At 41.3% G+C, this 23,377-nt stretch overlaps 1 protein-coding gene across 5 annotated transcripts; it reads left to right on the plus strand.

The window, feature by feature from the left end:
- The first annotated feature begins 2,503 nt into the window (after positions 1-2,503).
- On the plus strand, positions 2,504-21,768 carry LOC306986378 (E3 ubiquitin-protein ligase TRIM39-like). Of its 5 annotated transcripts, none has more exons than XM_079589566.1 (9): positions 2,504-2,579; positions 2,894-2,932; positions 3,860-4,437; positions 4,698-4,757; positions 4,879-5,001; positions 8,859-9,191; positions 9,268-9,406; positions 20,770-20,796; positions 20,901-21,768. In XM_079589566.1, exons 3-9 carry the CDS (start codon positions 3,892-3,894, stop codon positions 21,440-21,442), a joined length of 1,770 nt encoding a protein of 589 aa, XP_079445692.1. In that variant the 5' UTR covers positions 2,504-2,579; positions 2,894-2,932; positions 3,860-3,891; the 3' UTR covers positions 21,443-21,768. The 5 variants fall into 5 exon arrangements, with proteins under 5 accessions (XP_079445692.1, XP_079445693.1, XP_079445694.1 ...); XM_079589567.1 differs by having other exon boundaries at positions 3,890-4,437; XM_079589569.1 differs by having other exon boundaries at positions 2,526-2,579; positions 4,879-5,019; positions 9,114-9,191.
- Positions 21,769-23,377: the final 1,609 nt, after the last annotated feature.

The following is a 23,377-nucleotide window of genomic DNA, read 5'->3' on the forward strand; positions in this document are numbered from 1 at the left end:
GACCTTTCTGACGCTCTGCATTCCCAATCCCTCTATATGGAACAAAACGTTCCTAAACACATGTGCCAGCGGGTTCTGGAACGTGATCTTGACCGTCAACTCTTTACCCACCACAGCGTCCCCTAGAGGCTGAAACATACAAACACAGATCTACAGGTCTAGAGGTTCTTTGTGTGATGACCTGAATCCAGACACGACGTCTTTAGATGTTTCATCAGGTTGAGCATCAACACTAAAGCCTGGTTCACACGACAGGATAATTAGGCCGATTTTACGTACGATTTTCCTAGACAATGGAGTAGTGTGGCTCTTTTGCGGATGTCTGGCCAAGCATCCCCCTCGCATTAATCACCAGCAGGTAGTTATTAAACATACGCAGCCACATATCAAAAGGCATCGATGGTTCTCCCGGACAGGGCAAAAACATTGCTGGCGCAGGAACATTAACAGCCATCCTCGTCGCCAATTTGTGGTGTTGTAGGATGTAAAAGAATGAAACCCAAAAACTAACTCCGAACGTCTGTCTTTAATGTAGCAAACATCAGTCAACAGGGCATTATCTTCAACCACTTCACTTCTTCATCATCTCACTCACTCAGTCCCTTTCTTATGATTTCCTCTAGCGAACATACTCAGTAGTATCACACCGATTCACAGAACACAACACCTCTCTACTCTCTGCAATGTCACTTTTGCTTTAGACATTCTCTCTTCATGACTCCATCGATGTTCAATTCTCTCACTTCAGACTTTTCTCGTCATATTATTGACGTTTTATTTCGTTGTTTTGCCTGATCGGAGTTAGCCCAATATCAATTTGGATCTAGTTGCAGTTTCTGAGAGAGCTTGGCATCTCTTATGCCCATACGATACAGTCTCCGATCATTTCCTCATGTAGATCGCAATATATCTGCAATGTTCTGCAAGCTTATACACATCTATAGTGAAACTCTCTGCAGATTCACCAGGCCGTTGGAATCTGCTATTGAATTTGACTCTCTCATAAATTACGTTATGTCTTTTTTTTTAGTTTAGTTTATTTAGAAGTTTGACAAGGCAGGATATTGAAGGACAAAACCCTGAAATGTATCAAACAGAACACATACTCAGAACAACCTTATGTACCTAATTCAAAATGTAAAAATTAAAATAGAAGTAACAATCAGGAGGAGCAAAACAGGTGCATAGAAAAACCAGAAATACATTAGGCTTCATACAAAGAGAACATGTAAGTTATTTATAAAACAGTTTAAGAGCACGTGGAATAAAAGAAAGTTCATGTCTTTTTGATTTACTCCTGGGCACAACAAATTCCCTACGCTGCCGTAGTAGGTAAGTAGGTGTTGGAGCCACAGACAGGAAACAATGCAGTGGTGATGAACTGTCCTTGAGTAGTTTTGTAAAGGTACGTATAGTGGCCTCATCGCGCCTCTCACTCAGTGATGGGAGAGAAGAAGTTGGAACACCTATTATCCGACAGCAACGTTTCTGGACCCTCTCTAACTCATCAGAGAGACCTTTGGGTAGCCCACCCCATACTGGACTAGCGTACTCAAGAACTGGCCGTATAAATGTCAAATACATTTTCATTAAAACATCACATGGGAGACCTGCATTTTTAGCAACACAGAGATAGTGGATTCTAGGACGCACCTTCGAAATCATGTACTTAATGTGTGCGCCCCACGACAGATCAGAAGAAATTTGAACTCCAAGCAGTTTAAAGGTGGAAACTCTGCTAATTACATGTCCTGATATTACAGGAGAGGAAGGGCAGGGAATGTTGTCTGCCAATAAAGTGCTCACTCGCGTGGGGGTAAAGTATTATATCGTCTCTTTTCTCCCCCATTATATACAAGAGCGAGTGTAACTGTAACTGTATCTTTATCTGATCCATGTTTTTACTGTTCACTCACTCTTTATCCCGGTGCACTGCTCCGCTGTTTCCTTTCTTTTATTTTGCACAGGCCAGATCTCTATCGATCTCTATTCTCTCCCTATACACATGTTTCTATAACTTTGAGTTATAATTGTATGCCTTTAGGATAGGCTACATCAAATGCTACACTCTAAAAAATGCTGGGTTGTTTTAACCCAAATCTGGGTCAAATATGGACTACCATTTTTAATTAAAAAAAAATTAACCCAACGGCTGGGTTTGTCCATATTTGACCCAAATTTGGGTTGAAACAACCCAGCATTTTTTAGAGTGTAGTTAGAAATTAGCCTGACCAAGCCTGCATTTAAGCAATATACCTGCCCTTTCCAAAATATACTAAATTAAGTACTAAAATAATTGTTACATTAAAACTGTGATAACTCGATATTTGCCACTTCTGTAATAAAAGGAGGAACTAAACAAAACAACACATGCATTCTAGAAAACACTCAGCAGGGATGAATTATGGACTATTCAATATTCATTAGGGGCGGAGCTACTGCATGACATCACTGCAGGCGAGTGAAATAATTCAGTGAAGGTGAAACTAAATTAACCAGATGAACTGGAAGCTTCTTCAAACGAACAGCTCTTTATTCACACGCACTGAAACTAGTGATCACAGCTGATATTCACTCAGGTAAGTGATGGAAATGTAAGAGCTTGTTCAGTAGTTTTAAACAATAAAATAGTTTCAGATTATATCATTCAGTTTGCTGTAAAGTTTGATGTCTTCTGTCATGTCATACAACTAAAAGACTTCAGAAACATAATCATAATTCAACTACATTCAATTAAATTTTATTTTGTGGTGGATTCTCTGGGATATTTGCATGAAAAATAAAAATAGCTTTTGTTGTGCGTTGTCTTTCATGTAAAGAAACTTGTGTTATGATAGTCTAATGTTGTGAGACCGGTTTCTCCTAGACACATCTTTTGTTTTTTCTTCTACAGGACAGAGACGACAATCAATTACTAACTTTAATATAAAAGGTGGTTACTAGTTTAACTTTTATGAATAGGATCACTGTATTATTTTAACTTCAAACATAACAAGTATCTTATTTTGTTACCTTTATAGGTGTTTGTATGAGATAAATATGAGTATGATGACATTGAACTTACTTTAATGTCAGTTTTTTGAAGGGGAAATGCACAATTGCCCCACAAGTTAGACCAGTTTACAAGACTGAATAGGAACTTAGCTGCTGAAGTGCTGTCATACATGTGGTTGCTTAAAAGTTAGTTAGTTCTACCAGAAAGACTCGGGAGATAAATTGGTATAACAGCGTATATTTATTAACAGCCCAGCAAGCATGAATTTATAAAGTTCTTTGGCGTAGGCCCCGTCCTTAGAGAGCAATGTGAGGGTAGCGGAATCTGCATATCCTGCCTGAAGACGAAGGCTGGGGCGCAGCCGACTCCCCTGGAGGTTAAGGAAGGGACCATCCTGGTGGTGGTGGGGATGATGAGGGGGAAGGTACCATCTTGGTGGTGATGGGGAGGATGAAGGGGAAGGGACCATCCTGGTGGTGGTGGGGAGGATGAGGGGGAAGGTACCATCTTGGTGGAGGTTGGGGAGGATGGAGGTAATTGGCAGCGTCAGCGAACTCAGACGAATGTAAGTACCAATCTTTTATACTGTGAGTGTTAGCACATGATTGACGTGGCGCGCTGATTGAGTCTTCCTGGCAGAACTTGCGCTAAAGCTTTCATTTGTTAAAGAACTGAATTGGAAAGCAGCACAAGAGTGCACACAGCCCATGAGCCATGGATGACAGATCGACAAATATTTGTGATTTACATGCACTTGGAAAATAAATATTTTGTCAGAATATACAGCTACTTTTGAAGGGCCATCAGTGGAGAAATACTTAACATATTTATTTACCTAAGCATTATCCTAATTTATCTCTTCAGAAATTCCATATATTGTCATTGCTTTGTCAGTCATGGCATCCTCCAGAGGTCCAGCACTAAATGAGGAGCTCCAGTGCTCCATCTGTCTGGAAGAGTTCACTGATCCAGTCACCACTCCATGTGGACACAACTTCTGCAGGACCTGCCTGAGTAAGTGCTGGCCGAACACACAGACCTGCTTCTGTCCATTCTGTGAAGAAACATTCAGCAGAAGACCTGAGCTCAAGATTAATACAACACTTGGAAAGCTTGTGCAACACTTTAAGAAGCTTAATCAAGAAACTGAGGTGTTCTGTGACTTCTGTGATGGAAGAAAGCAGAAAGCTGTGAAGACCTGCCTGACGTGTCAAAGCTCTTACTGTGACTCTCATCTGGAGCCTCATCGCAGAGTCCCACGTCTAAAGAAACACACACTGATCAATGCTGTGGAGAATCTGGAGGATTATATATGCCAGAAACATGAGAGACCTCTGGAGTTGTTCTGTAGAGATGACCAGACGTGTGTTTGTCTGTCCTGCACTGAAGGAGAACACAGGACTCACAACACTGTTCCTATTGAGGAGAGTCGAGAGAAGAAGGTAAAGAGATACAAACACAACACTTTAAACACCCCATGAAATGCATCCTAAATCAGCTAAAAGTTAATTTTGTACATTTTTGAGAATGCAATGTTACCCTCAAAGCTGACAGACATGGACTAAAAACCATATGTATAAAAGCCATAAAAGACATTTAATTTATGGGGTCTAACATTTATTATTTAAATAAGAATTGTTTTCTCAGAAGATCGAACGCTAAATTCAGTTATAAATATGTCTGTGTTTTTCTCTGTATGTAGATGATCCAGGACAGAATGAAGAAGATTCAAGAGATCAAACACTCAGTAGAGCTGAGAAAAGTGAGTGAAAAAATAATATTTGAATCATTTGGCTTCTTGCACTTTGAGCCACAACTTATCACAAGCTTTGCAATCTTTCTTCGAGAAGTGTTGCTTGAACTGAATCTTCCTCTTTTTGCAGACTCTCGCCTCCAATGATCGTTTCCTTACTTCGTTTCGAACCGTCCAAATTTCCAACTGGATGATTATTGGTCTGGGTGTCCTGTTGGTAGCAGCATTGATCACCTTGCCAGAACAATACACTGTGAGTGTGCAAGAGTGTGTAAGTTGGTTTAGGAGTGAGTGGTTTGGTACTTGCGGTTACGTGTGTCTTCAGCTGCTTCTTGAACAATGTGATGGTCTTAGCAGTTTGGTTGGAGGTTAAAATAAATAAATAAAATATATAAATTAGGGGGAAAACAAAAAGATAAAAAGAGCAGCAAAATAATGTTTTTTTGGTTACTGTTTGCAAATAATATAAACATATATAGCCTATTTTTTAAAATACGCCCCTATTCAGTTATATTCATATACCTAATATGTTGAAAATACAAACCGGAAAAAATCTAGTCTTCTAGTCTCCTCCCAGTCAATGAATTACATAAATCACATAACTGAAAATTTCAATTAAAAACATCTAATTTTGACCAACAACAAAAATTGGTTTGCATCACTTGATAATACTGTTGGTCATTTAACATTAAAACAGTGTCAGTGTTCTGTTACTTCGGTCTGTTTATTAGGGGTTTTGATGAGAGAACTCTGAAGCCTTGTTTATACTTTCGCCCGGCTCCACAGCGCAAGCCTCCGTTGACTCCATGCACTTCTCCCCAAACGGACGAGGCGTTTGTACTTGACGCGCTTGTCGTTGTAATATTCCTTGAAATGACAGGGTGCGAATCGGAGTAATTGTCCTCTAAATCATCAGGACACAGCTAAATCCGTGACGACAGCTAAATCCGAAATGGCCCCTATACCCTCAAATGGAGCACTATTGAGAAGGGCCCTATTTGAAGGGACAGCCATTTGTAGTTGTATCTACAAATGCAGCCGCTAGAGTTCTTACCAGATCAAGAAAATATGATCATATAACACCGATCTTATCATCTCTACACTGGTTACCTATAAAGTTCCGTATTAATTATAAGGTATTGTTACTGACTTATAAAGCCCTAAACGACTTAGCTCCAGTTTATTTAACGGATCTTCTATCGCCCTATAATCCATCGCGCTCTTTAAGATCGCTAAATTCGAGGCTTTTGGTTATACCTAGGATATCTAAGTCCACCAAAGGAGGGAGAGCATTCTCACATTTAGCTCCAAAACTCTGGAATAGCCTTCCTGATACTGTTCGTTGCTCAGACTCGCTCTCCCAGTTCAAAACTAGATTAAAGACGCATCTCTTTAACCAGGCATTCATATAAATGTTTTAATCTTACCGTTAAATCCGGCCTCTAGTTCATAACCGCCAGAGGAGAACTGGCCCCCGACTGAGCCTGGGTTCTCCCAAGTTTTTTTTTCTCCATTAGGTCACCTGATGGAGTTTTAGGTCACCATTGGGTCACCTGATGGAGTTTTTCGTTTCCTTGCCACTGTTGCCTTTGGCTTGCTCAGTTGGGGATATTCAATTTAATGAATCAATCAATATTACTATTGATTAGCATTACCAAACATGGACGTTTTATTATTATTTTAATTTAATACTGTGAAGCTGCTTTGATACAATCTGTATTGTGAAAAGCGCTATACAAATATTCTTGACTTGACTTGACTTGTATCTGAAACCATAGTGGACGTTATTGAGTACACCAATTCAATCCAACATTATACACTGCAATAATGTGTACAACCGATGTACGCTCAACGGCTGTCCTAATTCACTCACTCGTTTTCATTTACTTCAAGTGAAGTGTATTAGTGGACTAATCTAGGGAATAGTGATTGAGGGTTTAGGGGGCGATTTCGGATTCAGCCGATGTTTATGTTTAGTAACCTTCATCAAAACCACACTACAAAGAATCGTGTAAAGCAGTAAACCTTGAGATTATTACTTGTGACATTAGAACAAAATATATGGATATGAGAACATATGAATAGCACTAAGTTAAACAACAATATTTTCTTAAACATGGATCTTTATTTTCAATAAAAAGGCTTATTTCTGCTATTGTAGGCTCATTATGGAAATGTAAGTATTTAATTTGCATTTAATTTGGACATGTGCAAACTGGGTGCTTGATGGTAGACAACGTACCTGCTCGGATAGAATCGGCTCAAAGTCGTGCATCTTCGTAAGCTGGAAGGTAATTTTTTCTTACAAAGTTACAAACAATGCCATGCACACCACCACAACACACACAGAAATGGGGTCTCTCACACTCAACAGACGACCGCCCACCCACACAGCGATTAATTTTTGGTGCAGGAACCTTCGTGCTGGTGCGTACACGGTCTTTCCGGAGGTGCCTGAGGCGCTCACTAGTTTGTGGACGGCACCTTTTACTGGCTGAAACCTTCTTGGTAATTCCTCCCCCCTCACCAGCCTTGATGGTGCCTGCTAAAGGTTACACGTCAATTTCCCCCATGGAACGGGCCATTGCTATGCAACTGTGCCCTAACTCCACCTGGCGGGGAATCTGTGTCTCCCTTCCCGGGCCTGTAAGCACTCGTTGTATTTAACCAGCAAGGCTTACCAGGCCCTGTGAGGAAGCCGCCTCTGCCATACACGTCATGGTGTTGTTGCAGGTCCATCAGGCAAAGGCACTGAAGGACCTCCACGAGGGTGGTCATGACTCAGAAGTTCTGCATGAACTTCGTATTGTGATGGACCCCAGCATCTCTGGCCGTGTCTGGCCAAAATGAGGGAAACCAACAAGGTCAGGTTTCTTAATTCCGGCCTCTTTGGCGGCGCGAGAGCTTTGCCCAGCAGTTCTCAGCCGCCCAGAAGCAGAGTGAGGCGATCTCACACAGCCTGCCCCGGCGGGCGCCCTCCCTCGTCTGCCCCCTCTCCGCAGCAGCATTCTCCACCTAAGCAGCGGAGCCTTGTCACACACCTTCTGCCCAACCGTGGAACCATGTAAGTGTTGCATAGCACACTCAGACCTCACTCCGGACCACCTCGAAAAGAGACACACACCTTTCTTCTCCGTGTAAGCCCTGTCCCATCAGGTAAGAGGGAGTAGGAGGCTTACCCAGGGACGCTGGATGGGGTCAGCAGCTGTGGTGCTTTGGTAGGCGATTCCTATTCGTCGGTCACAGACGTGACGATGAGAGTGATCGACTGAAAGGGAACGTCTGTTACATGTGTAACCTTAGTTCCCTGAAGGAGGGAACGGAGACGTCACCACATCTGCTGTGCCCCACTGGGGCAGCCAGGTCAACCGGCTCGGTATATTGGTCTCTCTAGAGAGATTTCTATTTGTCGGTCACCTTCAGGTAACGAGGGTTACATATGTAACCGAGATGTTTAGAGTTCACTTGGGACGTACGCTCTTCTGTCCGCATGTGTTGTTGTGTTCTGTGTAGCACGCAGGTCATGTTTAAATCAGCCGCATGTTTTCTCGTGGTGTTGCACGCTCAAGTTTTCATCCGCCACGTGTTCACACAATTCAATTCAATTCACGTTTATTTGTATAGCGCTTTTCACAATACACATCATTTCAAAGCAGCTTTAAAGAAAGTGCATGAGTCCATATTACAATTTAGAGTGATCTGTTATCAGAGCTCACTGTCTAAGTATTTCAGAAATGTACATATACAAAGTCACAGTTAACTAAAAATCCATTAATTTAAAGAATAATAATTTAATGCAGATACAATTAGCTCATTGAAGTAATGAATACTTGTTTGTTAACAAATGGTTATGGCATTTGGAAAATATAGCATTGGTGACACTACAAGAAAGCAATAAGTGTTCTCATTAGCTGCTACTTGTGTTTTCGGTTCTGTGCAATTTCGTTGTTTTACATTCCTTGTGTCCTGATCCTGATGTCATGTCCTGCAACCAAATCTTGTCCTGTCAAAGCAAGCTGACCTGTTTTTCCCCACGGGGAACAAACAAAAGCCCATAAAGAGAAATCATTCAATGTTTAGCTCTTCACTGATCCGATCTGCTCCATTTAGAGATGTCAGTCAGAGCTTCTGAAGATGGAGGAACAGCAGAAAGCAGCAGAGAAACAGGCTGAAGATCTCATTAAAGATCTGCATCAGGAGATCACTGAGCTGAAGATGATGGAGGAACAGCAGAAAGCAGCAGAGAAACAGGCCGAAGATCTCATTAAAGATCTGCATCAGGAGATCACTGAGCTGAAGATGATGGAGGAACAGCAGAAAGCAGCAGAGAAACAGGCCGAAGATCTCATTAAAGATCTGCATCAGGAGATCACTGAGCTGAAGAGGAGAAACACTGAGCTGGAGCAGCTCTCACACACTGAAGATCATCTACATCTCATGCAGGTCTGTCAACATCTGTCTCATCAGTGATAATGTGGAATATAATTCATATTTAATTGTCTTCTCTCTCCTCCTGTAGATGTACTCATCCCTGTACAGCCTTTCATACAGCAAGAACTGGATTGAGATTGATAGTGACTCTGATGTGGATGTGTATGTGCTGAAAATAGCTCTGACTGAACTGAAGAAACAGCTTAAAGAAAAACTCACTCAAACTGGTATGTGAATATCAAATACAGGGTATTTGTCTAACTTTTATTTTTTAAAGAGTTAAATTAATTGAAAGCATCTGTGATGTGCTGGTGATTACCACATCATTATAAAATCACTTAAAGTTATATCTTCAACTCATGTCATAACCAGTTAAAGCTGCAGTCCATTACTTTTATTTATTTATTTAATTTATCAAATTTATATAATGATGGACCATCTCCTCCTTGATGATCGAAGAGCTCTACATCCCAGCATCGTTTAACACAATCTGTTTCCAGGCAGAGCCTTTATCACTGGCATTTATTTCAAAGCGGGTAAAATGTTCATTTAGGTTGTTGGCCAGAGCAAAGGATGCTGTGTCATCCATAAAATCAACTTTTTCCCTGTCTTAAAGGGGGCGTTGGCCATCAAATTTATACCAGTCCATGCAGCCCTTGAATTCCCCGCAGCCAGGGTACTCTGTACCTTGTCCTTGTACTGACACCTGGCCTTATAGATCTCCTTATTGGCCTTCTTTTGCATATCTTTTCTGTTCGGTAAGCTTCCTGAAGCGAAGACTCTCTTTTTCTCATTTAGTATGTCCTTTAGTTCTTTCGTCACCCACGGTTTACATTTACATTTATTCATTTAGCTGACGCTTTTATCCAAAGCGACTTACAAATGAGAGCAATAGAAGCAATTAAACTAACAGTAGGACAACAGTATGTAAGTGCTATGACCCTTCGCAGTTCAATCTAACACAGTTTTTATTTTATTTTTATAAAGATAGAATAGAGGAGAAAGAGTTAGTGTTACTGGATCAAGTGCTGTCAAAAAAGATAGGTCTTCAGCAGTTTTTTAAAAATGGCTACAGACTCAGCAGCTCTGATTGAGTTAGGCAGACCATTCCACCAGCAGGGAGCAGTCATGGTAAAGGTCCGAGAAAGAGATTTTGTGCCTCTTTGTGATGGCGTCACAAGACGCCGTTCGCTTGCAGAGCGCAAGTTTCTGGATGGCACATAAGTTTGAAGTAATGAGTTTAGGTACAGGGGAGCAGTACCAGTGGTTGTTCTGTAGGCAAACGTCAATGACTTGAATTTGATGCGAGCGGCAACTGGCAACCAGTGCAATTCTTTGAGGAGGGGAGTGACGTGTGCTCTCTTCGGCTTGTTGAAGACCACTCTAGCTGCAGCATTCTGGATCATTTGCAGAGGTTTGACAGTGCAAGCTGGGAGACTGGCCAGGAGAGCATTACAATAATCTAGTCTGGATAGAACAAGTGCCTGAACAAGCAGTTGTGTAACACGCTTTGATAGGAAGGGCTTGATCCTTCGGATGTTGTACAAGGCAAATCTGCATGACAGTGGCAGTGCTAGCAATGTGGTCTGTGAAGTTCAATTGATCATCAATTACAACTCCAAGGTTCCTGGCTGATCTTGATGGAGTTATGGATGACGAACCTAGCTGAATGGTGAAGTTGTGATGAATTGCTGGGTTAGCCGGGAATTACAAGTAGCTCTGTCTTCGCAAGGTTTAGTTGAAGGTGGTGGTCCTTCATCCAGCCGGAAATGTCTGTCAGGCAGGCTGAGATGCGAGCGGCTACCGTCGGATCATCAGGCTGGAACGAGAGGTAGAGTTGTGTGTCATCAGCATAGCAGTGATAGGAGAAGCCATGTTTCTGAATCACAGATCCTAGTGATGTCATGTAGATGGAGAAGAGAAGTGGTCCAAGCACTGAGCCCTGAGGCACACCAGTAGCTAGATGTAGGGTCTTAGACACCTCACCGCTCCACAACACCCTAAAGGACCTACCTGAGAGGTAAGACTTGAACCACAGGAGTGCAGTTCCCGAGATGCCTTTTCTCTTTAGGATTGACAGGAGGATCTGGTGGTTAACTGTGTCAAAGGCAGCAGACAGATCCAGCAGGATGAGAACTGAGGATTTGGAAGCGGCTCTTGCCAGTCTCAGTGCTTCGATTACTGAGAGCAGAGCAGTCTCAGTTGAGTGTCCGCTTTTGAAGTCAGACTGATTGTTGTCCAAGAGGTTGTTCTGCGTAAGAAAGGAGGAGATCTGGTTGAAAATGACTCGTTCAAGTGTCTTTGTGACAAATGGAAGGAGGGATACCGGTCTGTAGTTTTCTAGATGTGCTGGATTTAGAGTGGGTTTCTTAAGCAGTGGGGTTACCCGAGCCTGCTTGAATGCTGTGGGAAATGAGGTGTTTATGATGCGTGTGAGTGCAGGTACAACAGAGGAAGAAATAGCTTGAAGTAGGTTAGTGGGAATAGGGTCGAGCGAACAGGTAGTAGGTCAACTGGAAAGGAGGAGTTTTGAGACTTCTGTCTCTGAAAGCAAAGAGAATGAGGGTAGAGTGTGTGTGTTAGCTGGTAAAATGTGTGTGTTAGTTTGTGGATTGGTAAATTGACCGCTGATGGTGGATGTTTTATTTATGAAGAATGTTGCAAAATCGTCAGCTGTTAGGGTTGACGAAGGAGGAGGAGGAGGAGGGTTAAGAAGAGAGGAGAAGGTTTTGAAGAGCATGTGAGAGTCAGAAGATTGTTAATTTTGTTGTCATAGTAAGTAGTTTTAGCAGTAGATATGTTAGCAGAGAAGGAAGAGAGGAGGGATTGATAAAGACCAAGGTCAGTAGGATCTTTGGATTTGCGCCACTTCCTCTCTGCACCCCTGAGTTTCGAACGATGTTCACGGAGAACGTCAGATAACCAGGGGGCAGAGGGTGTGGCGCGGGCTGGCCTGATGGAGAGAGGGCAAAAGTTGTCCAAGCAGGATGTTAAAGTGGAGAAAAGAGTATCAGTTGCATTGTTAGTATCTAGTGCTGAGAGCTGGTCTGGAGGAGGAAGTGTGGATGAGACCAAAGAGGATAGACGAGAGGGTGAGAGTGAGCGTAGATTCCGCCGAAAGGTGACCTTTGGAGGAGTGTGTGTTGTGTTCTGGGGCAGGTTGAGGTTGAGAGTGAGGAGGAAGAGTATCAGTTGCATTGTTAGTATCTAGTGCTGAGAGCTGGTCTGGAGGAGGAAGTGTGGATGAGACCAAAGAGGATAGACGAGAGGGTGAGAGTGAGCGTAGATTCCGCCGAAAGGTGACCTTTGGAGGAGTGTGTGTTGTGTTCTGGGGCAGGTTGAGGTTGAGAGTGAGGAGGAAGTGATCTGAAGTGTGGTGTGGAGTGACCAGTGTATGGTCAGTGGAGCAGTAGCGCGTGTAAATAAGGTCCAGTTTGTTTCCTGATTTATGAGTAGCCGCAGTAGATACTTGCTTGAGGTCGAATGAGGCAAGCAGAGTGTGGAAATCAGCAGCTTGAGGTTTTTCAAGGTGAATGCTGAAGTCTCCAAGAACTATGAGAGGAGTACCATCCTCGGGGAAGGATGAGAGTAGTACATCAAGCTCTTCTAAGAAACTGCCAAGCTGACCTGGGGGACGATATACAACTACACAATGGATTTTAATGGGACTAGTGATGGTAATAGAATGTGATTCAAATGAGCTGTTGTTACACATAGGTGGTAAATGATTACATTTCCAATCGTTTGAGATGAGCAGACCAGTACCTCCACCCCTTCCAGTCAGGCGAGGGGTGTGTGAGAAAGTGAATTTAGTGGAGAGGGCAGCCAATGTGGCAGTGTCCTCTGGTCTGATCCAGGTCTCAGTCAGGGCCAGAAGTCTGAGACCTAAATGACTAGAAATAGATGTAATGAAATCCGCTTTGTTTACTGCAGATTGGCAATTCCAGAGAGCAATAGGAAAAGAGAAAATGGTACTAGAAGACATTGGAAGAGTTCGCAGGTTGTTAGGATTGTAATGCCTCTGACGTGTGGCATTGGATTTACGGATGTTAGTAATAGTAGGGATTAGAAGACACATGGTGTAAGAGCTCACAAATAGAAAGATCAGGTGAAAGTTTATTAGAAAAGAGAGGAAACGATAAAACAAATAACGAGAAATTACTACTCAAGTGCCTTGTAAGTGTCCTTACTCGGTGGAGTCGCACAGGTAGAGTTGTTGGTCTTTACACTCTTCGGTCTTCACACGATGAGGGCTTCACGCCGCCGCAGAGCACTTAACCTATTTATACACGCACACTGATGTGGTTTATTGTTTGGGTACACCTTGATGGTCTTTGTTGGAATGACCGCACTCACACAAAAGTCTATATGTGACCGGTCACGGAAAGTAGGGACACAAGTCGGTTCTGGAGCATTTTGAGTTATTCATAGATTCTGAAAGTGTAGTCTCCAAGCTTTCCAACGATGTGTAACACATGGTAATCTGATAATATTTGGAGAAGTTGTGGCCATTTGAAGGTAGGCACTCAAAAAAATTCAAAGTGGAAAAATCTGCCTCTAAAGATTGAGCAGTTCTCACCTTTCTGCTGCTGGGAGTGACAATAGGGCTCATTTACATCTCATTTAGATAAGCCATACCCCCTGTAAAGCTCCCCCTGTAAAGCTGTAAAGCACATGTTGTTTTATTAACATTAAATGGATAGTTCTCCCCAAATGTTTAGTTAATTGTCATCATTTACTCTCTCAAGTTGTTTTAAACCTGAATATGTTTCTTTATTCTGTTGAAGTTATTTGGAAGAATGTGGGTAACCAAACAGTTGATGTTCCCCAGTGACTTCTATATTTATTTCCTATGGAAGTCAATGGGGACCAGCTACTGTCTGGTTACCCACATTCTTCCAAATATCTTATTTTGTGTTCAGCACAAGAAATAAATGAATACAGGTTTGGAACAACATTAGAGTAAAGAATGACTAAATGTTTATTTTTGGGTGAACAATCCCTTTAAGGACAAGCGGCTGCATGTTTACTATTAGGGCTACTGTCTCTTTAAGACCTGAAAGCAACGCGTCTAATATGTACGCATAATATGACACGCAGATTTCTCTCAATTTAGACATAACCAACTTTCTTTATGTAAACCTTGAGTGTATTTGACAGTATTAGCTCAAAAAGACTCGAAAGATAACTTAGTCCAGTATCCAGGCGCTGTTAGACAGGCTTTTAGTGCATGCGCGCGTCGGCTGTTTGCGCGCAGAAAAGCGCATTAGAACAGCGCTTCAGCAGCGAATGACATGTTTAACCGGCAAGGCTTTAAAGCACATGCAAATATTGAACTTTTGAGAACTGCAGTGTCCTGTTCCTCTGCGTAAACATTTAATGTGAGTATTTGTCGCGTTGTACACTGGGCTGTTGAGACGCAGACTGCTACAAAAGCACGCAGCAGCTTGCTTGCAGCAAGTATCACAGCGCAACTTTGAACTATATCGATGCGATATGGTCTAATTCCATATCCCATTTAAAAAATATATCAATATATTTTTTATATCGATATTATATCGCCCAGTCCTACCACGCTGTTACCTTGGAGGGCGGGGGCAATAACAAAAGAAACAAAAGCCGGCTTATCCAGTATGGAAATACACACAGACAATGACACGCCCCCTACTGCGAGCTAGAATCTCACAAAACAAGCCGATTTCAACCTAAAAATGTACGATTTTAAATATGCCAATATTGATATCTAAAACATGGAGAGGCTTCTTCGTGATCTCAACTAACAGATTCTGCAAAAAAGCAAAAATCACCAGTTTTGAAAAAAAAACGCTTCTTTCTCATTTTGCTCAAAAGTTGTGCTGCCGACTTGTGTCCTTACTTTCCGTGGCGGGTCACATATAGCCTGAGACAGCTTCTGTCTGATCGTGCAAGTCAGCTGAAGAGTCCTCGAAGATGGTCCAGATTGTACACTCCAGGCATCCTTTCAACGTCTCTACACTGTCCTCATCCCACACCTGGATATGCTTTTCCACAGGCTTAACCCTTTTCAAAACCTGTTTATAAGTGGGTCTTAGAAGGACGGTGTTGTGATCTGAGCCACCCAGGGGGGCCCTGGCACTGGATGAGTATGCCTTGGGGATGGAGCCTGTTGTGGCAAAACAATATTTAACAAACGCAGCATTCTCAGGCAAAAGAGACGTCAATATTCAAATTGTATTTAAAAGAAAATATACATTTATTCTGCAGAATAGTTCCCATTCTAGCCACACAGGCCAGCTGCAGGGTGAGGGTGAAACCCACCAACCCTAACAGCCCAGTATGCAGGCAGAGTGAGACCAAGATAGGTGTTCTTTCTGGAGTCTTATAATGTTCTCATCAAAGGCATTCTTTAAACACCCACCCCAAAAGGCAGGAACTCAGGACCCCCTATGGTTGCATTAACCCCTCCCTAGCCTCGGGTCTTCTAAGCAACGTTACAACAGGAGAATTCCAAATACAGAACACGTCATTCATATGTTAAATCATTGAGAAAACAAAATAAGAAATAAAAGATTCAAATTGCTACTACAAGCCGTAGCATAAGTCAATGATTTCATTTTTTTGTGTTGGACAGGTGACATACTGCGAATAGGTAGACAGAGTTTTTTGAGGGTAAAGTTATTAAAGTCCCCCATTATAAACTTGAGCGCATCTGGTGAGATTTCATCCAATTCTTGGGTGATATTAAAAATAATGTCTGCTGCCTTGTTTATGTCTGCTCTTGAATGTATATAGACAACAGGGGAAGATAGGAGGGTCGCATAGAAACGTCAGGACAAACTTCGGAGTCTGGCACAGAATCATTAAGCCAAGTTTCAGAGAAGGCTAAGACACAGGCTTCCCTGTATTCATGCAGGTTACGAGTGTTTGCTTGCAGCTCGTCTGCTTTTCTTTTTATCGATTGGACGTTTGAGAGAATGATAGTTGGAAGAGGAACTTTTGTTTTCCTCTTCCTGAGTCTTTGGCGCACTTCTCCCCTCTTCCCTCGTTTTCTCTTGTGTTCCTTGTCATTGAAAGTTCATATTATCTCTGTGGGTATGTTTACATCGGTATAATTACAGTAGCCCGCGTAGGCGCTCAGTTAAGAGAAAGTCTCTGTTGTAGCGTACATGTGACTCCGCGTTGCTGGCCGGTTCACATGCCACGCTGATAACAAACAATATCGACCCGACTATCAAAGCCAGCTCCCATACGCGACTCATAATGACTTATGGTAACGATCTTGTAAGACAGTGCATCTAAGGATGGTTTGTACCGAAAATGATCGCAACAAATAACTAATCAAACAAACAAAAGAACGAGACAGACAGCCTGTACTGCTGGTCGCCACTGTGCAGCGCCCGCCTGTGTCCTTCCGTTCTCCCGCAAGGCGCATGCAGGTCTGTTTATTAACCGCTAAAGCCCCAAAAGTTATGGACTGCAGCTTTAAAGAAGCATTATGTGAACTTTAGTGACATATGTAACTATGCTTGTATAAACTTTATTTAAATTTAAATATCTTTATTGTCCACCGGAGTGGAAATTTGTCTATGGCTCACCAACACATAAAACATCTACATACTCTGTATTTCCAGAGAAGCTCACCTGGGAGTCCAGAATTGTTCCAAGATATAAGTTTTCCACAATTTCAACATGTTGGCCATTAAGTGAAACTAGCTCAATTATCATATCTTGTTCTGTGAAAATAATTAAGGGTGCTTTCACATATGTAGTTGACCAAGGGCGAAAAATTTTACTTTGTAGGATCACGTTCTCACCACAAACGAACCGCTCCAGAGTTTTGGTGCGCACCCGAGTGTGATTGCTGCATTCACACCGGCCCAAACCAAACGCACCAATGGGGAGAACGAACTCGTGCGATTCAACCCAACTAAATGAGGCAGGTGTGAAAGCACCCTAATTCAAGTCAAGTCACCTTAATTTATATAGCTTTTAACAATATAGTTTGTTTCAATTCAGATTAATTCCTTTGTCTTGGCAACATTAATTTTTAACAGGCTAGAGCAACACTATGTTTCAAGGGCCTTAATGTGAGTCAGACAGGCAGCATCAGCTGAGGGGGTTGTGTTTTCTAAGGCCGTGTCATCAGCATAAGTGTTTCTCATTGATCAAAAAGTCCTTTGTTAAAAGAGAAAAAAGAACAGGGGAGAGAACGCAGCGTTGTGGACCAATAACCCTGTGTTAATATTGAGATCAATCAGCATTTTCAGCAGAATGTGTGTCTTCATTGAATTAAAAGCGGAGCTAAAATCTATGAATAAAACTCTGGCATATCATTTAGGATGCATAAGATGTTTAGTAACTGTATTAAGCAGGGTTAGCACAACATCATCTGTCTCTCTTATATGTAATGTGAACTGCAGTGGATCTAGTAATGACGCCAAAGTGGAGGTCAAATGACTGGCCTTGTTATTGAGAGCTTGTTAACAATGACAAGCTTGGGGGAAAACAATTTGGGGAAATTTTCAGTTTCAGACAATATCTTCTGAATCTATCAAAATTTGATATACAACGTAATACAGTAGTCCAGTTTAAACGAGTGGGACAGTCACATAAATTAAAGTCTACAATAATTAAAACAGGCTGACCTGCAGAGCGAGTGCATCATCTTCGCTGTTCTCTCGCCTGCAGCATCAACGTTCGGTCCGAGTACATTAGTAAATCTGACCGTGATATTGCCAATCTTCCGTGAGAGATAAAATGGCCTAGTAAAATCTAGAAACTAAAAATAGTTAAAATCTCAAAGTCCGGTGTGCACACTTCCTCTCGTACATTGTGTGGCCCAGCTATTGTAAGCAAACACACACAGCCCTCCGATGGATTTAAGTGATCTAAGCTTGTGTCGGTATGCTCGTATTGTTGCAAACCCATGGCACAGGGTTGAATGCACCCTACTTTGAATGCAAAGAAACATTTTAGCAACTGTGTGAAAGTGAATAGCACATAACGGGCACAATACCGGTATAAACATGAATATCTATGGGTTCAATATGTGTCACATGACTAAACTTACGTCATCGTTTTCAAATACCTCCGTTTTGACAGTCCAAACTACAACGCGAAAACTGCGTTTTCAAATGTATCCAATTTGGAGAGCGTTTTAAAAAAGCATAATTTGTATTGCTAAAAACCAGAGGTGTCAAGTAACGAAGTACAAATACTTCGTTACATTACTTAAGTAGAAAATTTGGGTATCTATACTTTACTGGAGTAATTATTTTTCAGCCGACTTTTTACTTCTACTCCTTACATTTTCACGCAATTATCTGTACTTTCTACTCCTTACATTTTAAAAATAGCCTCGTTACTCCTATTTCATTTCTGCTTGTTTTCATTCCCGCTTGTTTTCATTCCGGCTTGTCGTCGTTCAAAAAATGGGCAATTATACGATAGATCTGAGTCCCGCCTCCTGAACACACATCGCTAAACTGATTGGCTTTGTGTTTTCTTTCTAACTTGTGAGAGGCTGTCCGCGCGGCGCTGTAGTTACATTTGGTTGTGCGAACTGCGAAGCGGCAAAACTCCTCCGAAGGAAACCTACTGTAGATGCGGTAAGCGAGGGAGAAATTAACAGTTTTGTGCTCAAGAATACGGGGCAAATCGCGTCAAATATTGCTTTGGGGACAGCCGTTTTTACAATATTGCCTACTGTATGACAATCGTGGAATAAGTGGCAAACATAATCGTTAGTGTGTATGTGCGTGCGCGCGTCTGTGTGTGAGAGAGAGAGAGTGTGTGCGTGTGTGAGAGGGAGACTGAGTGTGTGTGTGTGTGTGTGTGAGAGAGAGAGAAAGAGAGAGAGAGTGTGTGTGTGTGAGTGTGTGAGAGAGAGAGAGTGTGTGTGTGTGTGAGAGAGAGAGTGTGTGTGTGTGTGTGTGTGTGAGAGAGAAGAGAGAGAGTGTGTGAGAGAAGAGAGAGAGTGTGTGTGTGTGAGTGAGAGAGTGCGTGCGTGCGTGTGTGTGTGAGAGAGAGAGAGGAGAGAGAGAGAGAGTGTGTGTGAGAGAGAGAGAGAGGAGAGAGTGTGTGTGTGTGTGTGTGCGCGCGCAACCATTGTGTCAAAATATCCACACAAAGATGGCAATATCCAAAATCCTTATATGCGGCTGAAACAGGTAGCCTAGTGCCTCACAAGTTTTTCAACATTTACATTTTAATATATATAACATTATAGTCATTATGGTCTTAGAATTTTTTTTTGGGGATGCACTATAGGCCCCTTTGGCACGGTCTAAGTTTTTGTCCTTAATGGCATTTTTTGCCTTGCATTACTTTTACTTTTATACTTTAGGTAGTTTTAAAATCCAGTACTTTTACACTTTTACTTGAGTAAAAAGCTTGAGTTGATACTTCAACTTCTACAGAAGTCATTTTAAACCCTAGTATCTGTACTTCTACTTGAGTAATGAATGTGAATACTTTTGACACCTCTGCTAAAAACATTGTCTCAGTGGACGGAAGGCCAAAACAGAGAGAAAAATATGTTTTCAAACGAAACCGTATTAGTGAGGACAAGGCCTGAATTCACAATCATGTTCAGCTCTTAGCATAAGTTCATTACCGAACGCAGGTTTGATGGTAATGATGGGCAAAGGAAACCTGATCCAGTGTTTCCAGAGTCGTGTCTCACACACACCTCCACTTTTTCCTCTCTTTCACACTTCAGCCATCCGTCATGCCGCTGGACTGCAAAACAATACGGCGTAAAGACAACAGGTGCTCAGGTGTTGTGTTGCTCTGTTCAGCCGTTATTCCCAGGCACGAATGTCGTAAGGCAAAATAATATCATAGTGGTGTGAAATTCATGGCAGAATAAAGGGTCAAATGTCGTTTCCAGCAAGTGTAATCCACATCAAACCAAAAGAACTGTTCAAAACAAACTTAAGATCTAAAACAAGCAGACAAACGAGCAAACAAAACGCACGCGGTGAGCACAGAGATCCCGTCACTGACACACAACCAGAAGTCTGACTACAAAATAAACTGACTAAAAGGTTTCACACCTCAGAAGGACAACATAGACAAACAATAACACTTTTTTTTTTACACTGAATAATTATTATTACAGGTTTAATAAAAATACAACTTGACATTTCTGCTTTTAAACCATCTGTTATGTCTCATAAGACAATCATATGATTGTCTTCTTTTTAAGAAACTGCTGAAGACGTATCTTTTTCACCAACACTTGAGCACTTGATCCAATACTACTAACACTTTCTTATCTATTCTTAAAAAAAGAAAAAAAAAAGAAAAAAAAATTATATATATATATATTTCGTTGGATTGTACTGTGAAGGGTCATAGCACTTAAATAATGTTGGCCTACTGCTAGTTTAATTGCTTCTATTGTTTCTCATTTGTAAGTCGCTTTGGATAAAAGCGTCAGCTAAATGAATAAATGTAAATGTCATAGATCTCCATTGTACGTATATTTACTGCAATAACATTCTGCATTTTGTTTTAACAAACTGATGGACGATCAACATTTCCATGATGAAACTCACTGTTTATTGCTATAAATAATCCATCATTATATTGTCATCTGTGTTCACAGGGTTGAAGTTTGTGCAGAAGTTTGCAGGTACAGTTGTGACTGACACTAACACACTCACAGTACTTTTGTTTATAATGTACACATGAAAATGTTTGTTCTGAAGTTGATTGATAATGTCTGATCTCTCTCAGTGGATGTGACTCTGGATCCTGATACAGCGAATCCACATCTCATCCTGTCTGATGATGGAAAACAAGTCAGTGATGGAGACATTGAGCAGGACGTCCCAGAAAACCCAAAGAGATTTGATGTGGGTCCTTATGTTCTGGCAAAGCAGGGATTCAGTTCAGGGAGATTTTACTATGAGGTGCAGGTGAAGGGAAAGACTCAGTGGGATTTAGGAGTGGCCAGAGAATCCATTAACAGGAAGGAGGGGGAGTTCACACTGAGTCCTGAGGATGGAGTCTGGACTCTGATTCTGATGGAAGAGGATCGATATGTAGTTTTTGATGATCCATCTGTCTCTTTATCTCTGAGAGTGAAACCTGAGAAGGTTGGTGTGTTTGTGGATTATGAGGAGGGTCTGGTCTCTTTTTATGACGTGGAGTCCAGATCTCATATCTACTCTTTCACTGGTCAGACTTTCACTGACAAACTCTATCCATTTTTCAGCCCGTGGTTTAATGTTGAAGGTAAAAACTTAAACCCACTGATCATCACTCCTGTCGGATGAAACAAACAAAGTAACTTAACTCTGAAAAGATTAACTATGGATGTGCTGTTTTATTATTTAAATAAAAAACAAAAAATAATTTGCACTAACCACAATAAAGAAGTTTTTACTTCAAATTATTAAGAAAATGAATATGTGATACAAGTGCAAAAAATAAATGTATAGTAGCGATGTGTCGTTCATGAACGAATCTTTAATATGACTCGGGACTACCGAGGTTCTGTACCGGAAACAGAAATGATCAGTTCATCTCTCGAGTCTTCGGGTTCGGCCGGGTCTTTCGTTCTTCCTGTCAATCCCATAGAGACTATGCTATAACACATACTCTATGTACATACTCTATACTATACTGTATGCTGTAACACATACTCTATGTCACATATACTCTACACTATACTGTATGCTGTAACACATACTCTATGTCACATATACTCTATACTATACTGTATGCTGTAACACATGCTCTATGTCACATATACTCTATACTATACTGTATGCTGTAACACATACTCTATGTCACATATACTCTATACTATACTGTATGCTGTAACACATACTCTATGTCACATATACTCTATACTATACTGTATGCTGTAACACATGCTCTATAATAATAATAATAATTAATAATTCATTACATTTATATAGCGCTTTTCTGGACACCCAAAGCGCTTTACATAGAAGGGGGAATCTCCTCAACCACCACCAATGTGCAGCATCCACCTGGATGATGCGACGGCAGCCATATTGCGCCAGAACGCCCACCACACACCAGCTTACTGGTGGAGAGGAGACAGTGATGAAGCCAATTAGTATATATATATATAGGAGGATGATTAGGAGGCCATGATGGACAGAGGCCACTGGGCAAATTTGGCCAGGATGCCGGGATTACACCCCTACTCTTTCGAAAGACATCCTGGGATTTTTAATGACCACAGAGAGTCAGGACCTCGGTTTAACGTCTCATCCGAAGGACGGCGCTCTTTGGCAGTATAGTGTCCCCGTCACTACACTGGGGCATTAGGACCCACACAGACCACAGGGTGAGCGCCCCCTGCTGGCCTCACTAACACCTCTAACACCTCTAACACCTCTATGTCACATATACTCTATACTATACTGTATGCTGTAACACATACTCTATGTCACATATACTCTATACTATACTGTATGCTGTAACACATACTCTATGTCATATACTCTATACTATACTGTATGCTGTAACACATACTCTATACTATACTGTATGCTGTAACACATACTCTATGTCACATATACTCTATACTATACTGTATGCTGTAACACATACTCTATGTCACATATATTCTATACTATACTGTATGCTGTAACACATACTCTATGTCACATATACTCTATACTATACTGTATGCTGTAACACATACTCTATGTCACATATACTCTATACTATACTGTATGGTATAACACATACTCTATGTCACATATACTCTATACTATACTGTATGCTGTAACACATACTCTATGTCACATATACTCTATACTATACTGTATGCTGTAACACATGCTCTATGTCACATATACTCTATACTATACTGTATGCTGTAACACATACTCTATGTCACATATACTCTATACTATACTGTATGCTGTAACACATACTCTATGTCACATATACTCTATACTATACTGTATGCTGTAACACATACTCTATGTCATATACTCTATACTATACTGTATGCTGTAACACATACTCTATGTCACATATACTCTATACTATACTGTATGCTGTAACACATACTCTATGTCACATATACTCTATACTATACTGTATGCTGTAACACATACTCTATGTCACATATACTCTATACTATACTGTATGCTGTAACACATGCTCTATGTCACATATACTCTATACTATACTGTATGCTATAACACATACTCTGTCACATATAC

Source organism: Phoxinus phoxinus, assembly GCF_949152265.1.
Source record: "Phoxinus phoxinus genome assembly, chromosome: 18".
NCBI classification, from domain to species: Eukaryota; Metazoa; Chordata; class Actinopteri; order Cypriniformes; family Leuciscidae; genus Phoxinus; species Phoxinus phoxinus.

What these genes read in the sequence shown, in the direction of transcription:
- LOC306986378 (XM_079589566.1), top strand. Translation starts at nt 3,892, where the DNA reads ATGGCATCCTCCAGAGGTCCAGCACTAAATGAGGAGCTCCAGTGCTCC. An exon ending in AGAAAAACTCACTCAAACTG is followed by an intron (nt 9,407 to 20,769) that starts GTATGTGAATAT and finishes CTGTGTTCACAG; the next exon opens with GGTTGAAGTTTGTGCAGAAG. An exon ending in GTTTGTGCAGAAGTTTGCAG is followed by an intron (nt 20,797 to 20,900) that starts GTACAGTTGTGA and finishes GATCTCTCTCAG; the next exon opens with TGGATGTGACTCTGGATCCT.